The 22,503-nt window shown below is 39.2% G+C and overlaps 3 protein-coding genes across 3 annotated transcripts; 1 reads left to right on the top strand and 2 right to left on the bottom strand.

The window, feature by feature from the left end:
* The first annotated feature begins 11,416 nt into the window (after window positions 1–11,416).
* Window positions 11,417–15,541, top strand: LOC137712019 (protein DEHYDRATION-INDUCED 19 homolog 5-like). Its single transcript, XM_068451170.1, has 5 exons — window positions 11,417–11,638; window positions 13,132–13,274; window positions 13,462–13,539; window positions 13,643–13,857; window positions 15,076–15,541. Exons 1-5 carry the CDS (start codon window positions 11,560–11,562, stop codon window positions 15,185–15,187), a joined length of 627 nt encoding a protein of 208 aa, XP_068307271.1. The 5' UTR covers window positions 11,417–11,559; the 3' UTR covers window positions 15,188–15,541.
* Window positions 15,542–15,937: 396 nt separating this feature from the next.
* On the bottom strand, window positions 15,938–17,741 carry LOC137712018 (elongation factor Tu, chloroplastic). Its single transcript, XM_068451168.1, has one exon. The coding sequence runs from the start codon at window positions 17,545–17,547 to the stop codon at window positions 16,084–16,086; it is 1,464 nt and encodes a 487-aa protein (XP_068307269.1). The 5' UTR covers window positions 17,548–17,741; the 3' UTR covers window positions 15,938–16,083.
* Window positions 17,742–18,582: 841 nt separating this feature from the next.
* Window positions 18,583–22,503, bottom strand: LOC137713491 (probable serine/threonine-protein kinase WNK3). Its single transcript, XM_068452790.1, has 7 exons — window positions 22,096–22,503; window positions 21,839–21,876; window positions 21,435–21,662; window positions 21,119–21,342; window positions 20,854–21,011; window positions 20,036–20,426; window positions 18,583–19,922 (listed from the first exon to the last, which is right to left on the bottom strand). The coding sequence occupies exons 1-7, from the start codon at window positions 22,180–22,182 to the stop codon at window positions 19,081–19,083; spliced, it is 1,968 nt and encodes a 655-aa protein (XP_068308891.1). The 5' UTR covers window positions 22,183–22,503; the 3' UTR covers window positions 18,583–19,080.

The raw sequence follows: 22,503 nt of genomic DNA, 5'->3' as shown, positions 1-22,503 counted from the left end.
AATTTATTCGTTCAACCTTAGTGTCAATATATTGTGGATTCAAACTTGTTATTCACAATATTCGAATTTAAAACCTTTCAATTACAAATAAAGAAAAATATTATTCAATAGTAATACTAAGACTATCTCCAATAGAGATGTCAAATTAAAATGGCAAATTTTATTTTAGCTGATGTGGCAAAATAACAGTTTGCCAAATCTCCTATTCCAACTGAAATGTCAAATTAAAATGTTTTTTTTAGTATTTATAAAATCAAGGGGGTCGAAAATTTACTAATAAAATAATCAATAAGTAAAAATAAATAAATAAATACATGGGCCAAACATTAAAATAAAAAAATATATATATTTTGACGTTTTTTTCGAATTTGGCAGCAAAGTAGAGAATGTCAATCCATACAGGACTTAGATATTTTCTTTGAAACTAGAAAACCACCTTTTTATTTCTCAAAACAATCTACGTAAGTGTTTTAACATCTTCTTTGAAAATGTAGTATGATGAAATGATTTTAAGTTTAAGTGATTAATTATTTGTGTATTTTCATGGACCCCAACTTCATTTCCTTTCACGCGAATTTGGTGTCGGTCCACAAAAGTGAACGGGAACCCGCCCTTCTTTCTCCCTCAACGGGCGTGCGAGGAAGTTCTGCAAAGCCTGGTGCACGTGTCGATTTATTACAGGAGAGAATGGGAAGGTGGAACAGGGGAAAGGATTGAGTAGAGAGCTTACGCAACATAACAACGGTGGTCCTTTATTCGTTTTCAATGGCAATATATTGATTGTTTATTATTCAATATTCTTTTGCCAGTTATGGTTGTAGAATATCAGGGTTCTATGAACAGTCGAGCGGAAATCCTGTTAAGAAGGGGTTCGTTTTTGTATATATGGTTATCAAAAATGAGTTTATGGTTTTATACCAATAGTTCATCTCCGTTAAGGTTAATTAATTTGCTGTTGCATTTATCGACGTTATATCAACAATTTTATGACAATTCTAACTGTTAAACCTGATAACTGTGGATAACCGCCATAATGGATTAGATTTGGATATGAAAATTCGGGTATATTTTGGATATGGGAAAATGCCGTGAATAATATTCGGTTATGGTTTTGGATATGGTTATAGGGGTCTCCAATCCGTATCCATCCCTGAATCCAAACCAAATTATATATATATATATATATATATATATTATTCACTGAATCCATTACCTTGAGAATACAAAAGTTGTACTGTGTGAGTTGCATTTTGTGGACCAGTTAAAAAGTTTTGATATGAATCAAAATTTATGAGAATCCAGACCAATAATACTTATAGGAGATATCAAAGATCAGCCCACATTATCAATGTTTAGCTTAAATTTTTATGCTCCACAAGATCCATTCATTAAATGATTTTATACCTCAAATACTTAATGACGAAATTAATATTGACTAAATTATCATGCGTCAATTAAACGAATATATTTTTTGTATTAACGAAGATGGGTATAATTGTTAACCAATGGAGAATCTGTTACCCGGTGAGTATAGTTATGGATAATACCTAATGGTTAATTGACGGTTATGAATATGGTTAATTTTCGTGATTATGAGGATGAATATAACATTTTCGTCCCCAAATCGAACCGTTCCTATCCCTACTTATCAACTATAAAATTGTTATATTCGTCAATATCGACGATATAGTTACACTTAATAAAATGCAGTTAACCCCTCATCACAAAAATTCTTATATTGATATAGTGTAGGTTGAGAAAGAAGATGGATGTTAACGATCAATTTGCACATGATGAGGCATAATTAGTTTTGGTCTAAATGCGTGTTAATCAAGTTTAGATGTTGAAACCAGCTTGATCCAACTACGTAAATTTTTGATATTTGTAACTTAATCTCATAAGGTTTTGAAAATAACAAAGTAAATCTAAATCAAACCACACACAAAAGCATATGAAAGGCAACCAAAAAGAAAATTATAACCCTTTTGGATACGAGCCGACCAAAAGATAAAAGAGAGGAGCCAAAAATTCAAACACCATAAATTATACATGGATAAGGACCCTTTTTTCAAGGGTTAAGGAGCTAGCTAGCCCCACCTTTGCGGCACCGATATATCTATCATGCTTTAAGTTTGCTACTTTGCTTTGCCTTCACAAAAATGTAAACCCTTAAAATTGAACACACAGATACACATTTGCCTCCACAGTCCACTGTGTGAGTGTGTCGTCTTCACTTTTTGTTCCTTTTTCCTTGTGGAAACGTGCCCTCTAGCACTGTTCATTAAAAAGAGAAATCCTGCATGCGGGAATATAAGAGTAGTTCTCCACACTTCCAGTCCACACTATGCGTGCTTATTTCACCCCTCTCTCTCTGTGCAATATAAAGCTATATATATCTGTACCATGTTACCGTATTCTGTGAGTTACTCTAACTCTGATGCTTTCCCTCTCTCACTCCCTCAACTGCATATCTTCCCTCTCATGATCACGATCGATGTGGGAATTGTTTCTGAAATATATGGCGGTCCAGTGCAGTGGAAGCAAACTAGGGTTTCTCCTCAGTTTCAATTTCAAGAGATATACATGGGTGTTTCTTGGAACTGCCATTTAAAGAACTTTGGGGTATCTCCAAGTCCAACCCAAGAATGATACACTGATGATGGATATATAGCATCCATTAATGGAGGAATGAAGCTCTCCTGGTCCGATCGATCACTTTTTTTTTTTCCCTTTAATCTCCTTTATTTATTTATTTTCATCTTTTTTCAGTTTTAGTTCTCAATTATATATTTCTGTTTTCTTAGTAAATGGATGCAGCAAATATATCATGTTGCTGTCTTGTTCTCATTGCCTTGATGCTTGTAAGACTTGTATTGTAATTGTAGTATGTGTTTTGAAAGCGTGAATATATGATTTTTTTAGTATCCAGTACTCATAGAGATTATATATATATATATATATATGTTTTAATTTGTCAATTTTGAAGACATTCATCTCTATCTGCATTACCAGAGCCATTAGTTATATATAGAACTGTATATTATTTTGAATATGCTTTCAGTGCTTATATATTTATACACCCACACGCACATGTATATATGAGTGTTAAGGATACAATTAGAACTAATCAATGATGTATCTGTTTAGGATTTTACTTAGCTGTTAAGCTATGATTGTTATAGTCGTTTATTAGAATCTGTAAAGCTATTTATATTGGTTGTACACATGGCTTGTCTAATAAAAACAGAAATCATTTTTTCCACAACAACTTCTCTCTCTAGATTTTCTCTCTCTCTCTACCTTTAGCATTTCTCTCACAGATCTATAGCTTTCTACATGGTATCTTTCGCCATAGTCCACCGACTTTGATCCCTCGCTTCCCCTTTCTTGCATTTTCTTGCAGTTTCTCGCCTTCCAAACACGCCTTTTACGCCCTAATTCTCTTCAATTTCTTCCTTTCTCTCTCAATTTCTCTCTATTTCCTGCAATGACGACGGCTGCGCACTCCTCTTCTCCGGCTGCTTCTTCTGGATCTCGTGTCGATGTCACCAATTCGTCAGTTCAATCGCTCTCGTCTATTACTGTTCAGAACATCACAGGTATGGTTGCGACGAAACTCAATCGTCACAACTATATCACCTGGCGTAGTCTCTTCCTCCCTGTTCTGAAACGTTTCAAGCTTTTAGGGCTTGTTACTGGATCTGATGTGTGTCCTTCTCCAGATCTGCTTGATTCCTCTGGATCTCGAGCTCTGAATCCAGCGTATGAGGCTTGGTGTGAACGAGATCAAATCTTGATGATTTGGATTAATTCTACTCTATCTGAAGATCTTCTTCCCTTGACGGTTGGCTTTGATGATTCCAAATCTCTCTGGCAATCTCTCGAGCGTCGCTTCTCTGGTGCATCTCGGACGCATGTTCACAGCTTACGCTCAAGGATTCAAACTATTCAGAAAGGTGACTCCTCGATGACGGATTATCTCAATTCTCTCAAGGAAATTTCTGACAAACTTGCAGCGGCTGGGGAACCGATTTCTGAATCAGATCTTGTTGCATATACTCTTTCTGGTCTTTCTGATGAGTATGAGTCCTTTGTTGACTCTATTGAAACCCGACTTGAACCTGTCAATTCTGATGAACTACACGGCATGCTTCTCAGCAAGGAAATTTCTCTTCAAAAACGCAAGACCAGACCATCCTCCTCCTCCTCTCAACCTTTTCATGCCTATACTGCTCACCAAGGTTTCTCTGGCTCTACCAACCACAGAGGCAACCATCGTGGTCGATTTCAGAATCGGACTAAGTTTCATCAAACTCGGAATTTTGGAGGTAATCACAACAACTATAACCCCTCAGGAGGTATTCTTGGTCCTGTTCCATCTCCTCGATCCACATTCTCTGGTTCTCAGTCTGCCAATTACAGCTCTGGAAAATCCTTTCAGTGCCAATTGTGCCTTAAATATGGCCATGAAGCTCTCAATTGTGAGAAACTCTCTCAGTTTGCTTCTCAGCGATCCAATGTTGGTCCTCCTTTTGGTATGACTGCTACTACTTCTCCTCCACCGAACTATTGGCTAACTGATAGTGGTGCCTCTCACCATGTCACACCTGATCCAGCTTCTCTCAACTCTGCCATTCCATACACCGGCAGTGATCACCTGTTTGTTGGTAATGGTAAAGGTCTGTGTATTTCCCACACTGGCTCTGCTTTAATTCGAACTCAAAATGCTACCTTTAAGCTTAATGATGTGTTATTAGTTCCCAAAGCTTCACACAACTTACTGTCCGTCTACAAGTTTGTCTATGATAATTGGGCTTCTCTGACCTTTGATCCATTTGGGTTCTATATTAAGGACCTAAGAACTGGGAGGATGCTCTTCCAGGGCCCCTGTGAAGGTGGTTTGTACCCTTTCTACTGGGATGCATCAAATGGCACATCTGGAGTTGCACTCTCTCCTCAGGCATTGCTCGTTCATAAAGCAGATATTCATCTGTGGCATCAGCGATTGGGACATCCATCGAGCCAAGTATTACATACTATTGTGAATAAACACCAACTACCTGTCATTCGTTCTGTACCTCAAGGTTCTATATCTCAAGGATCTGTTTGTACTGAATGTAAATTGGGGAAGGCTTCTAAGCTACCTTTTTCTGTTTTGCCTTGTATATCTACTAGGCCTTTTCAATTACTGCACACTGATGTTTGGGGCCCTTCTCCCATTGCTTCATGTACTGGTTACAAATACTACCTCATTTTGGTAGATGACTATACTAAATACAGTTGGCTATATCCTATGGTTTATAAATCAGATGTGTACTCAGTTTTCATGACTTTTGTGCTCAAAGTTCAAAATTTTTTTTTCTTGTCGCATACAATGCCTACGGTCAGATTCAGGGGGTGAGTACTTGAGCAGGAACTTTCAAGCTTTTCTCAATGATCAAGGCATTACACATCAACTCAGTTGTCCTCATACACCTGAACAGAATGGGTGTGCTGAGAGGAAGCATCGGCATGTTGTTGAAATGGGTCGAACTCTCCTTTCTCAGAGTGGATTGGCAACCAAATTTTGGGTTGAGGCGTTTCAGACGGCTGTCTATCTTATCAATCGACTGCCTTCTCGTTCTTCTTCCATTAGTCCTTGGGAACAACTTTTTCAAGCTCCTCCACGGTATCATACTCTGAAGGCTTTTGGATGTGCTTGTTATCCATGGTTGCAACCGTATTCAGCTAACAAGCTTGACGCAAAGAGCAGATTGTGTGTTTTTCTGGGCTATAGCCTTAATCATAGTGGGTACAGATGCCTTGATCCTGTTACTAATAAAGTGTATATTTCACGGCATGTTACGTTTGATGAGCAGTTGTTTCCATTCAAGCACGGCATGTTCTCTGATGTCAACCCCCCACAACCTGCCTCCTCTACAACCTCTTCTCCTACCTCTGTGACTCTTCCAGTTCCTGCTCCTTCCAGTACACTTCCATCTGTCACTGCTGCTCTCCCTCAGTCTACACCTCAGGACTCTCTCTCCCCAGCTCCGTTTACTACACTATCTGCCCCGTTATCTCCCTCTTCCTTACCTGCTTCTTCTCATAATTCATCGGCCTCTGTCCCTGCACCACCACCATCTCTTAATTCTCACCCAATGATTACTCGAGCTAAGGCTGGCATTCACAAACCAAAAGTCTTTACTGCCACAAAACATTCTCTTCCTGTGTCTGTTGATTCACTTGCGTGTCTGCCTCCTACTCCTACCACATTTCTGCAAGCTTCCAAAAATCCACATTGGATGGCTGCAATGAAGGATGAGTTTCATGCCTTGCAGTCCACTGGCACATGGGATTTGGTTCCTTTTCATCCCACCTTAAATTTAGTCGGCTGCAAATGGGTGTTTAAAGTCAAACATAAGCCTGATGGCTCCATTGAACGGTACAAGGCCCGTCTAGTGGCTAAAGGCTTTCATCAGCAAGAGGGCATTGATTTTTCTGAGACTTTCAGTCCTGTTGCTAAGCCCACAACTATCCGTATTCTGGTATCCATTGCTATTTCTTATGACTGGTTCATTCATCAACTTGATGTCAGTAATGCGTTCTTGCATGGTACTCTGAAGGAAGCTGTATACATGATCCAGCCACCGGGATTTGTTGATTCCACAAAACCCCGCCATGTTTGCAAACTTAACAGATCTCTCTACGGTTTAAAACAGGCTCCTCGGGCCTGGTATGAAGCATTCTACACGGCTATTCTGTCCTTGGGTTTCTCCTCTTCTTCTTCTGATACCAGCTTGTTCATCAAGAAGGATTCTTCCATCACCTTTATTTTAGTCTATGTTGATGACATTATCATTACTGGTAGTTCCCGATCTGTTTGTCAATCTATTATTGCTCAGTTACAAACTATGTTTCCTGTGAAGGATTTGGGTGATCTCCACTATTTTTTGGGCATTGAAGTACACAGATCTGCTAAAGGAATGTTTCTTCACCAATCCAAATATGCTCTTGATTTGTTGAAGAAAACAGATATGATTGGTGTCAAGCCTTGCTCCACTCCTGTTGGTTCTGCAAAGTTAGATCACTCAGGCACTCTTCTCTCTGATCCCACATTTTACAGATCCACTGTTGGTGCTTTACAGTACCTAACCTGGACGAGACCTGATTTGGCATTTGCTGTCAATCAAGTATGTCAGTACATGCATTCCCCTCGTACCATTCACCTGCAAGCGGTCAAACGGATCCTTCGTTATTTGAAAGGGACTCTTGATGCTGGTTTATGGTTTACCCCAGGGTCTCAATGTCTCACTGCCTGGTCTGATGCCGATTGGGCTGGCTGCCCGGTTGACAGACGATCCACAAGTGGATACTGTGTTTTCCTTGGTCCCAATTTAATTTCTTGGAGTGCCAAGAAACAGTGCACTGTTGCCCGCTCTTCTACGGAGGCTGAGTATCGGTCGCTTGCCAATACAGCTGCAGAACTCAGTTGGGTCTGTAAAATTCTGCAGGATATCTCTTTTCCTATCCTCCACACTCCTGCCATTTTCTGTGACAACCAGAGTGCAATTGCTCTAGCCTTTAACCCTGTATTTCATGCTCGGACTAAACATGTGGAAATTGACTATCACTATATCCGCGAAAAGGTTCTTGCTGGTCAAGTCAGTGTGCACCATGTTGCTTCTCTTCTTCAACTCGCCGACATTTTTACTAAATCCTTGCCATCTGCTCGCTTTGCTGAGTTAACTTCCAAGCTTTCAGTTCGCTTTCCTCCCTTTAGCTTGAGGGGGTGTGTTAAGGATACAATTAGAACTAATCAATGATGTATCTGTTTAGGATTTTACTTAGCTGTTAAGCTATGATTGTTATAGTCGTTTATTAGAATCTGTAAAGCTATTTATATTGGTTGTACACATGGCTTGTCTAATAAAAACAGAAATCATTTTTTCCACAACAACTTCTCTCTCTAGATTTTCTCTCTCTCTCTACCTTTAGCATTTCTCTCACAGATCTAAAGCTTTCTACAATGAGAACAGCTAAGCATCGCCATGCATCGTTCAGTTTTTCATCTGAAAATTCTTTACATTTGGAGAAGGCTTTAAGTTTTTCTCTATGTGACGTTAACATTATTTCATTGACTCAAAACACCATAATATATAACGATGTACTTGCCCTATACAACTTGCTCTCCTACATTTTGGGGATAAATAATGTCTGCCATTATATGCTGATTTACCATAATGGTTGGCGCTGTCTCGATCTCTTTCAGAAACTTTGACCAACTACTGAATTTCGGTTCTACACCAAACACACAATTTGAGAGCATTACTGTGATCCACACACACACACACACACACACACATATATACGTACATACATACATACATACATATATATATATATATATGATAACATTTTCATTTTCTTTCAAATTCTTTCATTTTCTTTCTATAACTGATGTTTTGTGTCAAGTGTGTATTATACTGATCCATAGGTGGGTATATATTTTCCAGCTATATGTGTGTGTATCTATCATCAGATCTTCTTCCTCAGCTTAAAACACAATCTAAGTTTTCTTGAGTACTATAATCATTCATCTTTCTTTACTTTTTTATTAGCTCAATGATGGTAATGAGAGAGTCAATTTGGCCCTGGGCCATAGCTAGGTTATTACAAGGAATGAGGACTGAGGAGGAATCATTATGTCATAAAACCTGGGAGAAATATTATTGTAATTGTCAAGATTTCAGATAAATGGGTTATCGGCGTACTATCAATCACATAGATATCATTTTCAAACTTGTATCTTATCATCTGAACGGCATAGCAGATGTGAAACCACACAATATAACTCACATATAGTGTTCTCAGTCTTCCGAAGAAGAATTCTTGTATTCTTCAACAACATTCTCATTCCCATTCCCCACCAATATATGGCTCTAAACTCATAAAGGTATTTAGCTTGACCTTGTGTCAGTCCCACTCTTTTTGATATCGTAAAAGTTTGAACATGGAGGCAGCAGATCAAGGGACAATTAACATATCTATATCTTCATTGGTCTATGTAAGAGATTCTCTCTTTATGCAAGCTTGGTGTTAACAAATTATCAGACATAAATCCAAAAAGGCCATGAATTCTCCCTCATGGATTGTCTACTTGTCCCTAAAAAAATCCATTGAAAGCATATTATCTGCCTAAAAATATGTTTCAATGGGTCTTTGATCTTCATCAAAAGATTTCCTAGCTAGCTTTCCCTATCATGAACACCTTTGGGCCTGTCTAATAGTGGACGCTCTTCATAATATCTCAAACTTTAGGCTAAGTCCTTCCTAACATTGATCAAAGAAAATATGAGTTCAGCCCGAACATTAGTTCTTTTGAGTAGCCCAAATCACCCAAACTGCCAATTGGGATCCACTCATATATGTTGTGATGCCATTGTACTTGTTTGGTGACTTGGATTGGACTAGGATAGAATCGAGTACAAGTCAATCCTAATTCATCCAATCCTTTTAAACGACACTTGGATGACACACCATGATGGACTGTTTTCCAATTCAATAACTCAGTTTCAGCATTTATAAGTTCAACAAAAGTAACAAGACGACTGAGATAATTCGGTCGAGTCCGAGCAGCCATACAATACCTTATTAGTTCTTTTTCTTATGTCTTTTTAGCTTTTGGTAAATTCCTTTCATGCCAAGCAAACCATCCCATTGTTTACCACTAAACTAATGGAACACTAGCCTCTAATAACGATTATTTATATATGAAAAACATAAAAGAATTACAAAACCCCTTTGATGGGTTTCAACCTTTGAGCTCTCTCTTCAATCTGTTTTTGTAAGAGAAGATGCTGTGCCACCACAGGCTTTTGAGCAGCTGTTGTTTGGCCCTTTTTGTAGGTGTAATGCACCTTCCTCCTCACTAAAGCAACTTTTTGTCCAACTTGTTACTGCATGCCTTGCCTTTCTCTGCCTTGGCCCTTTGGTTTTTAGGTTGTCCTTGTCACCCCCATTTGCTTTCCCATCTTTTTTGCTTTATTAATCTTATTTATCAAAGTTAATCACCTAAAACCTAATTAGTTTCTATTTATGGTTAGGGAACGAGATGGAAAACCCCGACAGGTTTGGAGGTAAGTTGGACACTCAACATGTAATTGTCAAGGTAGCACATACTCGTATTGTTATCAAACGGATTCTAAACATAAAATCGGTGATACGTTAATTATGATCAAATTATACTTAGAAAGAAAGTAAAGTTGTTACCTATCTTATTGAAGTATGTTTTCACGTGCATCTTTTATATCACAGGTTGCAAAGTTAATGTATAAATACTAAATGATTGATCACATGATGATGGAGACACTCTCATAAGTATATATTCCTTGAAAACAAAATCTATTGTCTTAAGAGTTCCAAATCTTCAATTTCATACAAAACATGAATATTAGAACGTCATAAGAGCCACATTTAAAGCAACATTACATTGAATTTACAACAATCAACATACTTCTCAACAAAGCTATTCAATAATACTTTGAAGTATTGAATACCCTGCTACTTAAAGTTTTCAAATCCAGTCCAACATCTGTTAAATACATATGAACAATCATTAAATCAGATCTAAACACTTTAAGTAACAATCAAATCTAAAGACTTTAAGTAACGATTCAGAGCATTGTAGAAGCGAAACGGTAGATTATAGCCTCACCCTTTACTTCTTTGTTTCCTTGCTCTTTATAAAATAACAAGATTCCAAATGAAACCAAATTACCTCACGTCATTCACACTTTAAGATAAAGAACCCAAAGAAGCTCAACATCGGAAACTTGGATTCTCTCCTGAGCCCAAGGAGAGGATCCTTTTAATCAAATGACTTGGACCGTTGGATAAAAATTCAACAACTACAAAAAAGGAGATCCCTTTAAAATTATAATAATTATAACCGTTAGATTTTTATCAAACGGCTCAAGTCTTTTGGTTAGAATAATCCTCTCCTTGGGCTGAGGAGAGGATCCAAATCCCTCAACATCAGCATCAGTGGCATCTTTCAAGACCTGCCAAAAGCTTCCATGTGATGTGCAGAAAGGTTGTTTCACACGAGTCATTAAACAATCTCATTAATCATCTAATTAGACTAATCCTGCTTTAATACATGTCAAATGCAGCAGAAAGCAAATATAATATTCAAATAAATAAATAAAAAAATAGATTAAAACCATGGTTTTCTCTGCACTTTGACAAAAAGATTGACAATTAACAAGCAGAACTGCAATTAAACGTACAATTATTTAACTCAAGAAAATAAAAAAGCAAGCGGTGTAATAAATAAATAAAATGCCACGTGTCAGATATCCATCAACTATCATTTGTGTGTAGAGAAAGCTTTCAGTGTCGGAGCAATATATGAGAGGCGAGTGAGTAAGCAAAACATCACCACACCCACACCCCAAAATCTCTCTCAAAGCTTGAAACTTTAAGCCTTTTGGTCCCAACCCATTTGCCAAAGGCGCGGTTCCACCGGTTCTCGCGGGGAAAAGCTGACTTGGGTCGCCGGAGAGTTGAACCACCACCATGGACGTTGACTTGTGGGCTTGCAGGGTTCATAAAGCTAAGAGCCTCTCTGCTGCTCATGCTGCAAGGCTTCACTATGGTACTTCAGTTTTCTGAATTTATTTTTTACTTCGACATTTTGTGTCGAGTAAAATTTAGAATTGGTCTTTTTAACTTTCACCGTAATTTAGATTTGGTCGCTGAACTAAAAATCCGTTTATTGAGGTCCTTGAATTTAACAAAACTTGCACCAATTGAGGTTCTTCTTTTTGATGTTTGAGTAAAGCAATGGCTTGTATGTGAGATTTCAAGAACTGGGTTGCAATTAAAGTTGAGAACTTTGGTTGGATTTAAGAGAGAAATTGGCACATTGTTTTTTAACTAATTGTTTTGTTAAACCCTGTTTTAAATGAACTATTTTTGCTTGAATTTTCAAGCGAATAATGTTTTATCCTGAAATGTATGGGGTGTTTATCTTGTGGGGAATATGGGAAAATATCACAGTTAATAAAATAAAAGGTCCGGAAAATCTGAGATTTTCCATATCTTATATGATGCTAGATTAGGTAATTTTATGAAGTTTTCTTGATTTGTTCATAAAAGCTTTCCCAGTTTGTAATATTGCATTAGAGATTTAAGGTTTTCTAGTTGTGTGATTATTTATATCCCTGAATTTCTTATAGAATTTAGGGTTTGGTATAGACCACATGGAGATCAAGAAGTTACTTTGATTAATTAGGGTGGAGAGATTATAATGGGAGGTTAATCAACATCACAAAAAGATTGAGGGGATTTATCAGCATGAAAAATTAGACGGGGGTTCAAGAAGATGTAGAAAATTACAGTGAAGATGAAGAATATAATGGTCATGAAAATTTCGGAGAGGGGAATGTAGAAAAATCAAAACTTTAGCGTTCTTAGGAAGATCTGGAGAGACTGAAAGAGCAGATATTGAAGGAAGCAGAAAGCCTTTCGTCTGAGGCTTTGGGTGAAGGAAAATCTGAGAATGATGCTTCTAGTGTTATTCGTGAAGGTGAGAAATTTAGGGCTCGATTGAGATTGCAAAACATATCGAGAAAGATGAAAAATCTGCTTTAGGGTGGTTGTTGAGACTGGTTAATTCATTTGTAGCTTATGCAGTGTATAGATAAGAAGATGCCTTCATATTTTTTTAGGCTCTCTGTTTATTGTCTTCTCGATAAGAATCAGGTGGTGTTTGTTACATGAATATCCCATACGTGATCACCTAATGCGAGGCGAAGTGTTCCACTTTAGTAGTTTCTTGGGGCCGGAGTAATAGCTGCGTGTTAGGTTCTATCATTCTAATATAGTTATTTACGTGTCCGTGTGAATTGTGTGCATGTGCGCTTGTCTGCATGTGTTTGATCTCGTAGTTTAAATGGTTGAATGTTGGGGATGTTGATGTAATTGAAACGACAAGTACTTTCTTTTAGATACTGAGATCAACTTTCTCGAAGCTTTTGACTTGTTTTGCTAAATCCACATGTGGGCACATAAGCACGTGTACATATATAGATTCCATGCGTGATTTATACACCTATTGATCGATCTTCTATCTTCTACATTAAACAGATAATCATATGGGTTTGGAAGATTCTGAAGGAGATGACGACACAAAATCGTGTTTTCCATGCCCTTTCTGTTATGTGGATATTGAAGTCCCAGTGCTTTGCAGCCACTTGGAGGAAGAACACTGCTTTGACTTTAAAAATGCAGTAAGTGCTTTTCTTTCGTGTGATTAAAAAGGAGATTTAGTGTTATCAAAAATGGATTCTTGAGTCATTACTGAACTATCCAATGAAGAACGTTGATATATTGATTACAAAAAAGATGCTGCTTGAAATTGATAGATGTTTCAGCTAGAATTTGAACCTGATGGCTGCTTTGATCCTGCTATTCCAGGTTTGTCCTTTGTGTGCTGCGAATCTGGGGAAAGATGTAATTGGTCATTTTATGGTGCACCATGGAAGCTCCTTCAAGGTATTATTACCTATATTGGATCAAGGCTTCGTAATAGTGAATTTTGCCGATAGCTCTGTTGATCATTGTCGGAACCTTAAAGGATTCATCTGTGTGCTTTCAGCACAGGAGAAAATCTCAAAAATCCGGTTTGTGGACTGGTAGTTCAGCAATGCTGGGGAAGGCAATGCTTAAACATGGAAGGACATATGCACAGGAAACTGCACCTGATCCTCTCCTCTCACCATTTATCTGCAATATATCATTTTCAGACCCTACAGGTATTCCCGAAGATGTTTGTTCGGATATGGATTCCCCTATCACTTCCGGCATGAAAAGGTAAATTCCTTTTGCTGTTTTATGAAAGTATAACTATACCATATTAGTGATTGTCTGAGCGTGAGATTAATAGGGATTGCAAACTTGAGAAATCTTTTATTTTAACATGCACCATGTTGTGAACTGATGATATAATTGTAAATGGGTCTTTGCAAACTCAGTTATATCATGATTTCGTAAGGCAGAAACTAATTTGTTGAAACATCATATCTATTTTTCGATAATATGAAAGATCTGCTGTTTATATGCTTTCCAAAAAAAGAAGATTTGTTATGCATACATATTACTAACCCTAATAACTGTTTGGTATCTATGAAAGTCTTAATTGCAGCTAAATCTGCTTTTCATCGGCAGTTTCAAATTCTTGAAGATATTAAATTTTGTGAACCCATTAAATTGTTATTTCTGTTAGATCTAAGTTCTATCGTGGATATATGGTTATCTCATTTCTCTAGTTGCCTTCATTTGTCTCGTAACCTCTTATTGAGTCTTTTACTTTCCTAGTGACCCGTGAACATCATTTAACTCTGTTTGGTTATTGGTATTGAATCTTTTTCTGATTAGTTTGCTATCATTCTATGTTTGGTTGATGCCCTTAACTGCAAATATTTAATTAGTTGATTGACCGTTGCGGATTATGGATAGTACATTTTTATGTTACCTGGGCTCAGTACTTTTGAAATGTTATGCTATCTTCTCTTCCAACCAACCCCTCCTTTTAACTAAAAGTGAAGGGCAATTAAAATGCCATTACGGCAGTTAGGGAGCGTTCTGCGGGATAGATGAAGAAAAATAGGAAACAGGAAACCCGTTCGTTATCTGCATAGGTTTATCTTGTGACTTTTGTCATGCAAAAACTGTCGTTATCTCTTAACTGTTGCGTCATCCAGTATGAACCGTGCTGTCTGTTCCAACAGGATGGAGTATTAAATTGTTTCATTTTTTTCACTTCATTTTATCTCGATATTTGTCGTTAAGCGAGTCAATGCACTACTTTATTAATCCTCCTTCGGTTGAACCAAAAATGTGATGAACCATCAATTTATAGTAATTTGTTCCCTTTACGAGTAGTATTGCCCTTCTTTTGCTTTGTTAGCCAGGGTCCTGGCTGACATGACTGAGCTGCAAGTTCTACTGGCTTCAGTAACTAATCTTGTCGAATAATATATCCTGGTGATGCTGTTGATGCGCCGTTACTGATGCATTTTGTCTGTGCAGCGCCGATCCATCTCCCCCAGATGAAGCTTGTGAAAAGGATAAAGAAGAGAGAAGGCAGAGGGCGGCATTCGTGCAAGGGCTGATTGCATCAACCATATTCTTGGACATATGAACCCATCGGAATACAAAGCTTTCTGGAGGAAGCCGAAGACTGATCTTAGTCGCCAAGGACTTAGGACGGTGTATCATCAGGCACTCTCAGCATACACAGTGGAGCAAGGTTTTAGGAAGTAAGATAGTTTCTATATTAGGTAAGTAAGTTAGAGAGAAGTTGTCTTTGAGATGGACAATATTTGTCTGCAGCAAGGCAATATGTATACAACCTCGTATACAATCTGTCGTTAAATGTCTATTTATATATAAACAGCTTGTTTCAAAGGCAGACTTTCTATAATTAGCAGAGTGCGGCATGTTTAGTGAACGTATTATCTAATACTAATCTATATACGAGTACCAAATTTACGCCCGCCTAATGTTCGGGCAATCTCGCGGCCATTCTGTTCGAAGCTCACACACCGGCGGCATGGCAAATCGGTAAGAAATTTTTGTCTTGGCTAGTTAGGACTCAAGTATTTTGTAATTAACTCGAGTCATAATTTGATTAAGCTATTTTAGAGTAAAAAACAGAAACTTTTTGAGTCGATGGTGTTTCAAATTGAACATGGACTTGGGAGTGCAAAGTTTTTGCTTATTGCCATACAACCGGGAGTGTATCCGCCTCTCTCGATCTCAATAACTAGGTTAAGAATCCGGCATAAAACCTCACTCGTTCTGTCATACAACCGGAAATATATCTCACATGACAATCAAACTCACAAATGAATCATTAAAAAAAAAAAAAAAAAAGCAGAGCAAATTGGGATGATGAAACCTACAAAATATATAACATTTGGTTGTGGAAATTGCTTCAAAATGTCAAAAGCTAGATAAAATTGAAGCTAAGAGAGTTCAAGTTTGACACCAAATTGCAAAAACAAGTTGAGACCACCACATAATTTCTATTTTCTATCACTCGATAATGGATTGAATAACACCAGCTCCAACAGTCTTCCCTCCTTCTCTGATAGCAAACCTCATCCCCTGCTCACACGCCACCGGAACAATCAGCTCGACAACAATCTTAACGCGATCGCCAGGCATCACCATCTTCGACTCCTCATCCTTGTCGTTCATAATCGAAGTCACCTTCCCGGTGACATCAGTAGTCCTCATGTAAAACTGTGGCCTGTAACCCGAAAAGAACGGCGAATGCCTCCCCCCCTCTTCCTTCTTCAACACATACACAATGGCCTCGAATTTGGTATGCGGGGTAATAGTCCCGGGTTTGGCCAAAACCATCCCTCTCTGGATGTCAATCTTCTGAATACCCCTAAGCAACAACCCCACATTGTCACCAGCCATGGCATCATCAAGAATTTTCTGAAACATTTCGACACCGGTGACAGTTGTGTTCCTAGTATCCTTCAAGCCAACAATGTCGACAGTGTCTCCGACCTTAACTTTCCCTCTCTCAACACGGCCAGTGGCGACAGTGCCACGGCCAGTGATTGAAAACACGTCTTCGATTGCCATCAGAAACGGCAGCTCAGTCTGCCGCTGAGGAATCGGAATGTAATCATCAACAGCGTCCATAAGTTCATAAATCTTATCAACCCATTGATTTTCGCCTCGCGAAATGGTGGGATTCGCCATTAGAGCTTCTAGTGCAAGCAATGCAGATCCAGAAATAATAGGCACATCATCACCAGGAAATTCATAGGAAGAAAGCAACTCTCTCACCTCCAATTCGACGAGCTGCAGGAGCTCCTCGTCGTCCACCTGGTCCTGCTTGTTCAAGAACACCACCATGTTCGGCACACCCACCTGCTTCGCCAGCAAGATGTGTTCTTTGGTCTGCGGCATTGGGCCGTCGGCGCCGGAGACGACGAGAATGGCACCGTCCATCTGGGCGGCGCCGGTAATCATGTTCTTGACGTAATCGGCGTGGCCGGGGCAGTCGACGTGGGCGTAGTGGCGGTTCTCGGTCTCGTACTCGACAGTGGCGGTGTTGATGGTGATTCCACGGGCGCGCTCTTCCGGGGCGGCGTCGATTTCGTCGTACTTCTTGGAGACGCTGTTGCCGATGGAGGCCAAGGCCATGGTGAGTGCGGCGGTGAGGGTGGTTTTGCCGTGGTCGACGTGGCCGATTGTGCCGATGTTGACATGGGGCTTTTTGCGCTCGAACTTGCCTCTGGCGGCTTTGACTGTGAAGTTGCGGCGTTGGTGGTGGTGGTGGGGGGTGGCGGTGGAGGGTGTGAGGTGGAGGATGGTGGAGGGGTTTAGGAAGGAGGAGGAGAGGTGGGTTAGCTTGGAAGAAGGTCTAATGGAGAAAGAAGGGGTTGTGGGGGAAGGGGAGGCAGGGGAGGCATATGGGTATGTGAGCTTTGAGGAAGCTGAGGTTGCAGCTGTAGCTGCTAGTGTGGAGATTGCCATGGAAAGACTAAGTCTTTAGAGAGAGAAAGTGGGAGGAGAGAGAGAGGGAGGGAGGAGGATGAAGATAGGGGCTCGGATTTGGGGGGGTTTTGGGGATAATGTGAAGGAGGAGGAGGAGGAGGAGGAGGGAGAGCGAGAGAGGGATAGTGTTATCTTGTTTTGGGAAGACAATGGAGGACCTCATATGGGAGTCTATCCATTTCTCTGCCTGAGTTTTGGAGGGAGTTAGTCTCACTGATAGGAGTTTGGGGTTTTTGTGCAACTAGGGTTATATCCTCACACGTGTGAAAATAAAACCCGCTCTAATTGCATTTTAAGGGTTTCTATTTCAATTCCGGTTCAATTTATTCCATTCCATTGCAACGAAATTCGGAACTTCAATAGCCATTCATATCCGAAATACACCGAATTTTCGGTAGTGAGGTATGAATTTCACATGCAGTTAGCTTCTCAAACCGTTTTTTATTTTTAGTCATTAAATTGAATAAATCAAATAAAAATTAGCAAAATGTATGAAGTTAAAAAAAGGTTTGTGTTGATTTTTTTTTTTTTTTTTTTTTGTTAAATTCAAAACTTACACTTTTTAAGTTATTTTGAAAATAGTTTGATTTGGCAACACACCAACCATCATATTAAGTTATTTTCAAAATAATTTCTGACAGTACGATATATAATAAACGGCTAAGATATAAAGATCCTTACAATTTGAATCCAGATGGGATACAAATCCTTCAAAATAATGCCAATGGGGGCTCTCAAAATTTATTTGTGGCTACAAAGTACATGAAATGGACTGATAGATGGTGATTTGTGTCCATGTGGGATGGCAACCCTAAAAGACAGACTCCCTTTGTGCCACGTAATTGTTTCAAATACCTTAACTTTTTGAAGCAAATCATATGGAATTATGGATTGTGGAGTCACAATCTACCATGGCAAACGTGCCACGACCACCAACCTCATATTTTGATTGGTGAAAAGTTTTGGAATCCAGAAAAAACACTAGGGCCACTAATAAATTTCAATTTTCACGTCGTAATTATTATGCAGTTCAACAAATAACACAAGGGCAAAGCATCCCACAACAATAACTTGACAAACAAGTAACCCAAAAACCAAGATAATTTTCACATTTGCTCAACTCACTGATTTGAGGTATAACTGAAGGAAAAAAAAGCGTAAAAGAATTTATCTGTACAGGTATATACTCCACGTGATGTGTGTTACCTCGCGGGAGTTCAAGTGCCAGAATCTGTAGGGCTTCAGGGGTCGCTCTAAAAGCTGATCTGGATGACAAGCTTGATTGTCCTCCAGGCTATGACTTGCTGGATCTATATTACAAATCTCTCAATGTCCATCCAGCAGCACCAGATACCGCGACTAGCTCATGCTCCCCCACTTCACCGAAGTACAGAATATCTCTGCGATTTCTATTTCTGTCACTGGAAAATTGAATAAACAATCTATATATCCCAGCATTGGAAGTGGAGACGTGAAACAGATACGAGGAGCCGAATCTGCAAATTGCTTGGTTTAGCAGTCTGCCTCAAGCTGCATTTTGTAGTCTGGAAATCTCACCTTACATATATCTAAAACCTTTCGACGGAAAACTGGGGGCAGTTCTTTCAATAGTTCTGATATTGCTAATTCATGTTTCTTTTTGAGCTCGTCTAACTCCTTTTTCTGTTTTACCAATAGATTCTCGAGTTTCTTGGCAATGATCTTTACTTCTGATTCAAATGGAAGAACGCCATTAATAAGATGTGGATCAGTAGCTGCATTATGACTATCACCACTCAGCGGATCAGAGGCTCCAGCACCATTTGGATCATTTTCCTCTCTAGGGCCTCCAGGAGATCTCTCATCTTCCTCAACACCACCATTTGGTGAATCTGAGGTGCCAGCACCATTTGCATCATCGTCCTCCCTAGGGCTGCTACCAGCAGAGTTCTCATTTTCTTCAGTACCTCCTGCAGTGACTGAAGCCGCAGGAGAATTCAAATTAGAAAAGAAATACTTAGCTGGAGAATTTCCACCACCTTCCTTGGGTGAGTCACACCAGTACTTGCGGCCTGAAGGCAATCTTTCTAACGCAAGATTACTAGAAAGAAGGGCCTCGTGTATTACCGGAGAAGCGTCCTCCTTAGACTCAGAAGCATGGCTATAAGGAGTTGAGGCCTCACCATCAATATGGTCTCCAGAATCTTCTACGTGTGGCCAATCTGGAATGTGGGAATGGATTTCGGAGTCAATTATTTCAGCAAGTGTTGAAACGTCTTGATCTGTCAGGTCTAACTCGTGAACCATTTCACTAGCAACAGCAATTGCAGTGTCTTCCCCAATGTCAAATGGAAAGTGAATATTTCGAAAATGACCTGGGCCCAGGTGGAAACTTTCTCAGTTTTAAGAGCCGGAGCTGGCATAAAAACAAACTTCTTTGACAGAAAAGTAAACAAAATAGAAAAGTGGAAAAGAAAGAAAAGGTTACCTGTAGAATCTGCTATTCGTAATTTCAGAAATATCGTGTCATCTTTCCTCTGACCTTCGACACTGAAGTCTCGGCTTGTCTCATGAGAAGGGTCCATATCCTTTGTTTCAATATCAATCTGATCAGAACTGCCTTCTACATCTAGCATGTCACAATGTGAGGAGAATAACACAAAAAGCCTTTGAGCACTAGATAAACAACTCACTTTACCTGAATAATGAGTGGGTCGTAGAGAGCGAGATATACTTTCACGATTATCATCTGATTGGAGAAAAGGATCCATCAGAAGTTCTTTCGCAGGCAAGCGTTCTGAAACTTTCACAATGCATTTTTCTATGAATGCTTTAACTCCAGGATCTGTCACTTTTGCCAACGATGCTGGCTTTACTCCCTACCACAACAGAAAAAGATCCGATATAAGGACCATGTCAGAACTGATATAAGAAGTTAAGAACCATGTTAGAGCTGATGCAAGGACCATGTTAGAATGTACAATAATCATTCGCCACGGGAGATTTTTGTGCCATTATGCCTAGAATTCAAGTATTAACCTTTGTATTGGTGGGAAAGGATCCAAAGTTGCTCTAATGAAACAAGCTATACAACTGAATCATGCATCACAATCCACTTAGATGAACCATTAACAACAATTAAAAGAAATGCAATGTATCTGGAAAAATGAAATTATCTAAAAATCTTGAGAGTCTGACAGATCCAGTAACTGTTCAAGTTCACACTTTTAAATGATGTAACATTCAAGGACAGGAAATTCTTCTCAACTATGACAGTGAAAACACAAAAGGTCATGAAGGCCTTACTGATGTCACTTTCTTGAATATTTGAGCAGCATTGGAACATTCAACATATGGATACTCAAAGGTCACCAACTCTAACAAGCACATGCCAAAGGCATAAATGTCTACAAGCTCGTTGTATTCCTCTTCGTAAAGCTCTGGCGCCATAAACTCCGGGGTACCTAAGGTGATAAAACACTTACATTGCCGGCTCTGATACAGAAAGATTCTGCACTAATATTATTGCGGAAGGAAAATATAGATAACTGATTATATTTTTAGTCCTCACCAATAACACTGTGAGCTGAACGAGCTTGGCGAAGAATAGCAGCAAGTCCTAAGTCGCCAATTTTGACCTCACCTTGGTTCCCATTGACAAAAATGTTGTCACACTTCAAATCTCGATGGATGACGGGGGGATCATGATTATGAAGATACCAAAGGCCTTCTAAGATCTGCCTAGACCATTTCTTCAACGCCCTCAAATCAACATGCTTATGCTTTCTCCGGTACCTACACGATAATGGACGCTGAAACACTGAATAAAAGCATAAAGGAATCACAGACATCAAATGTTAGACGACAATAAATCACTATAAACTCACTGTCGTAAAGTTCCCGAGGTGAAAATCTCTGTAATAATGTTGATGTTCTCACGCTTGGCATCGACCCACGAATTGTAAAACTTAATTATGTTCTTGTGCTTTAAAGTCTTAAGCAAATGAACTTCCGAATAAAGCCGCTCTAAATCTTCAGAGTTGCGCAATAGATCCGCCACCTTAACCTGATTCCAAGCTACTTCTAAACCTTCCAACTCATCAAATGCTCGATATCTAAGTTCCATACCGATCAAGGCCACACAAAAATAGATCCACAACACAATTCGGCCTCAATATGATATCAAATTAAAATGGTTCAAATTCACACAGCATTTGAATCCAACTAAAAAACCCAAAAATTAAAATTCGAAAAATAATTGGTCAATAAACATATGAGAGCAAAAGGATACACTTTCTTGAAAGCCCCTTTTCCTAGAACCTCTTTATACTGCAAAATCACCAAAAACAAAAGAGAATTCAACACAAATCAGTCAAAATCACAACTTTATTGATAAAAGATTAAGACTTTAAAGCATTGACTAATTAATTTCCAAACATTTCAAAAGTAAACCAGCTAAATCAAATCAACAAATAATAAAAAAAAACCAGGAAAAAATGGAAATTAAAGGAGAAAAAAAAGAGAGCGAAAAAAGTAACGGCTACTGACCCGACCGTATCGACCAGTGGGATCAACCTCAACGAACTCGGTATCAGCATCGTCGGTGTCTTGCTCCGACGACAAATCCAGTGGCATTCTCGACAACTCGTTCGTATTTTCCAATCAAATCGAGCCCGAAACGTCAATTCGGCCCGCTGTTAGTGCCGAAATCAAATCCCAATACGCACCGTATTAGGGAACCGGAAGTCGGAGGTGCTGGAGTATGAAGGTGGAGAAGAAGGCGAAGGAGCGTGCGTTTGCGGAGGTGTGAGAAAGTGAAAGAAGGAGGGAGAGAGAGAGAGAGAGAGAGATTGAAACGTGAAAGCGAAGCCGTTGGATTTGGCAGGGAGACGCAGAGCAAATCAGAAGATGAACTAACTGAGATTTTGATTTGATTTTCGGAAAGGTGGGGTTTGA

The sequence above is a fragment of the Pyrus communis genome, chromosome 13 (genome assembly GCF_963583255.1).
Source record: "Pyrus communis chromosome 13, drPyrComm1.1, whole genome shotgun sequence".
NCBI classification, from domain to species: domain Eukaryota; kingdom Viridiplantae; phylum Streptophyta; class Magnoliopsida; order Rosales; family Rosaceae; genus Pyrus; species Pyrus communis.
The sequence above is the reverse complement of the archived record's forward strand: the minus strand, read 5'-3'. Positions and strand labels throughout refer to the sequence as shown.

What these genes read in the sequence shown, in the direction of transcription:
- LOC137712019 (XM_068451170.1), top strand. Translation starts at nt 11,560, where the DNA reads ATGGACGTTGACTTGTGGGCTTGCAGGGTTCATAAAGCTAAGAGCCTC. An exon ending in TGCTGCAAGGCTTCACTATG is followed by an intron (nt 11,639 to 13,131) that starts GTACTTCAGTTT and finishes TACATTAAACAG; the next exon opens with ATAATCATATGGGTTTGGAA. An exon ending in ATCACTTCCGGCATGAAAAG is followed by an intron (nt 13,858 to 15,075) that starts GTAAATTCCTTT and finishes TTGTCTGTGCAG; the next exon opens with CGCCGATCCATCTCCCCCAG.
- LOC137712018 (XM_068451168.1), bottom strand. Translation starts at nt 17,547, where the DNA reads ATGGCAATCTCCACACTAGCAGCTACAGCTGCAACCTCAGCTTCCTCA.
- LOC137713491 (XM_068452790.1), bottom strand. Translation starts at nt 22,182, where the DNA reads ATGCCACTGGATTTGTCGTCGGAGCAAGACACCGACGATGCTGATACC. An exon ending in TTCAGCTCACAGTGTTATTG is followed by an intron (nt 21,012 to 21,118) that starts GTGAGGACTAAA and finishes TTATCACCTTAG; the next exon opens with GTACCCCGGAGTTTATGGCG. An exon ending in TATTCAAGAAAGTGACATCA is followed by an intron (nt 20,427 to 20,853) that starts GTAAGGCCTTCA and finishes CTGTTGTGGTAG; the next exon opens with GGAGTAAAGCCAGCATCGTT.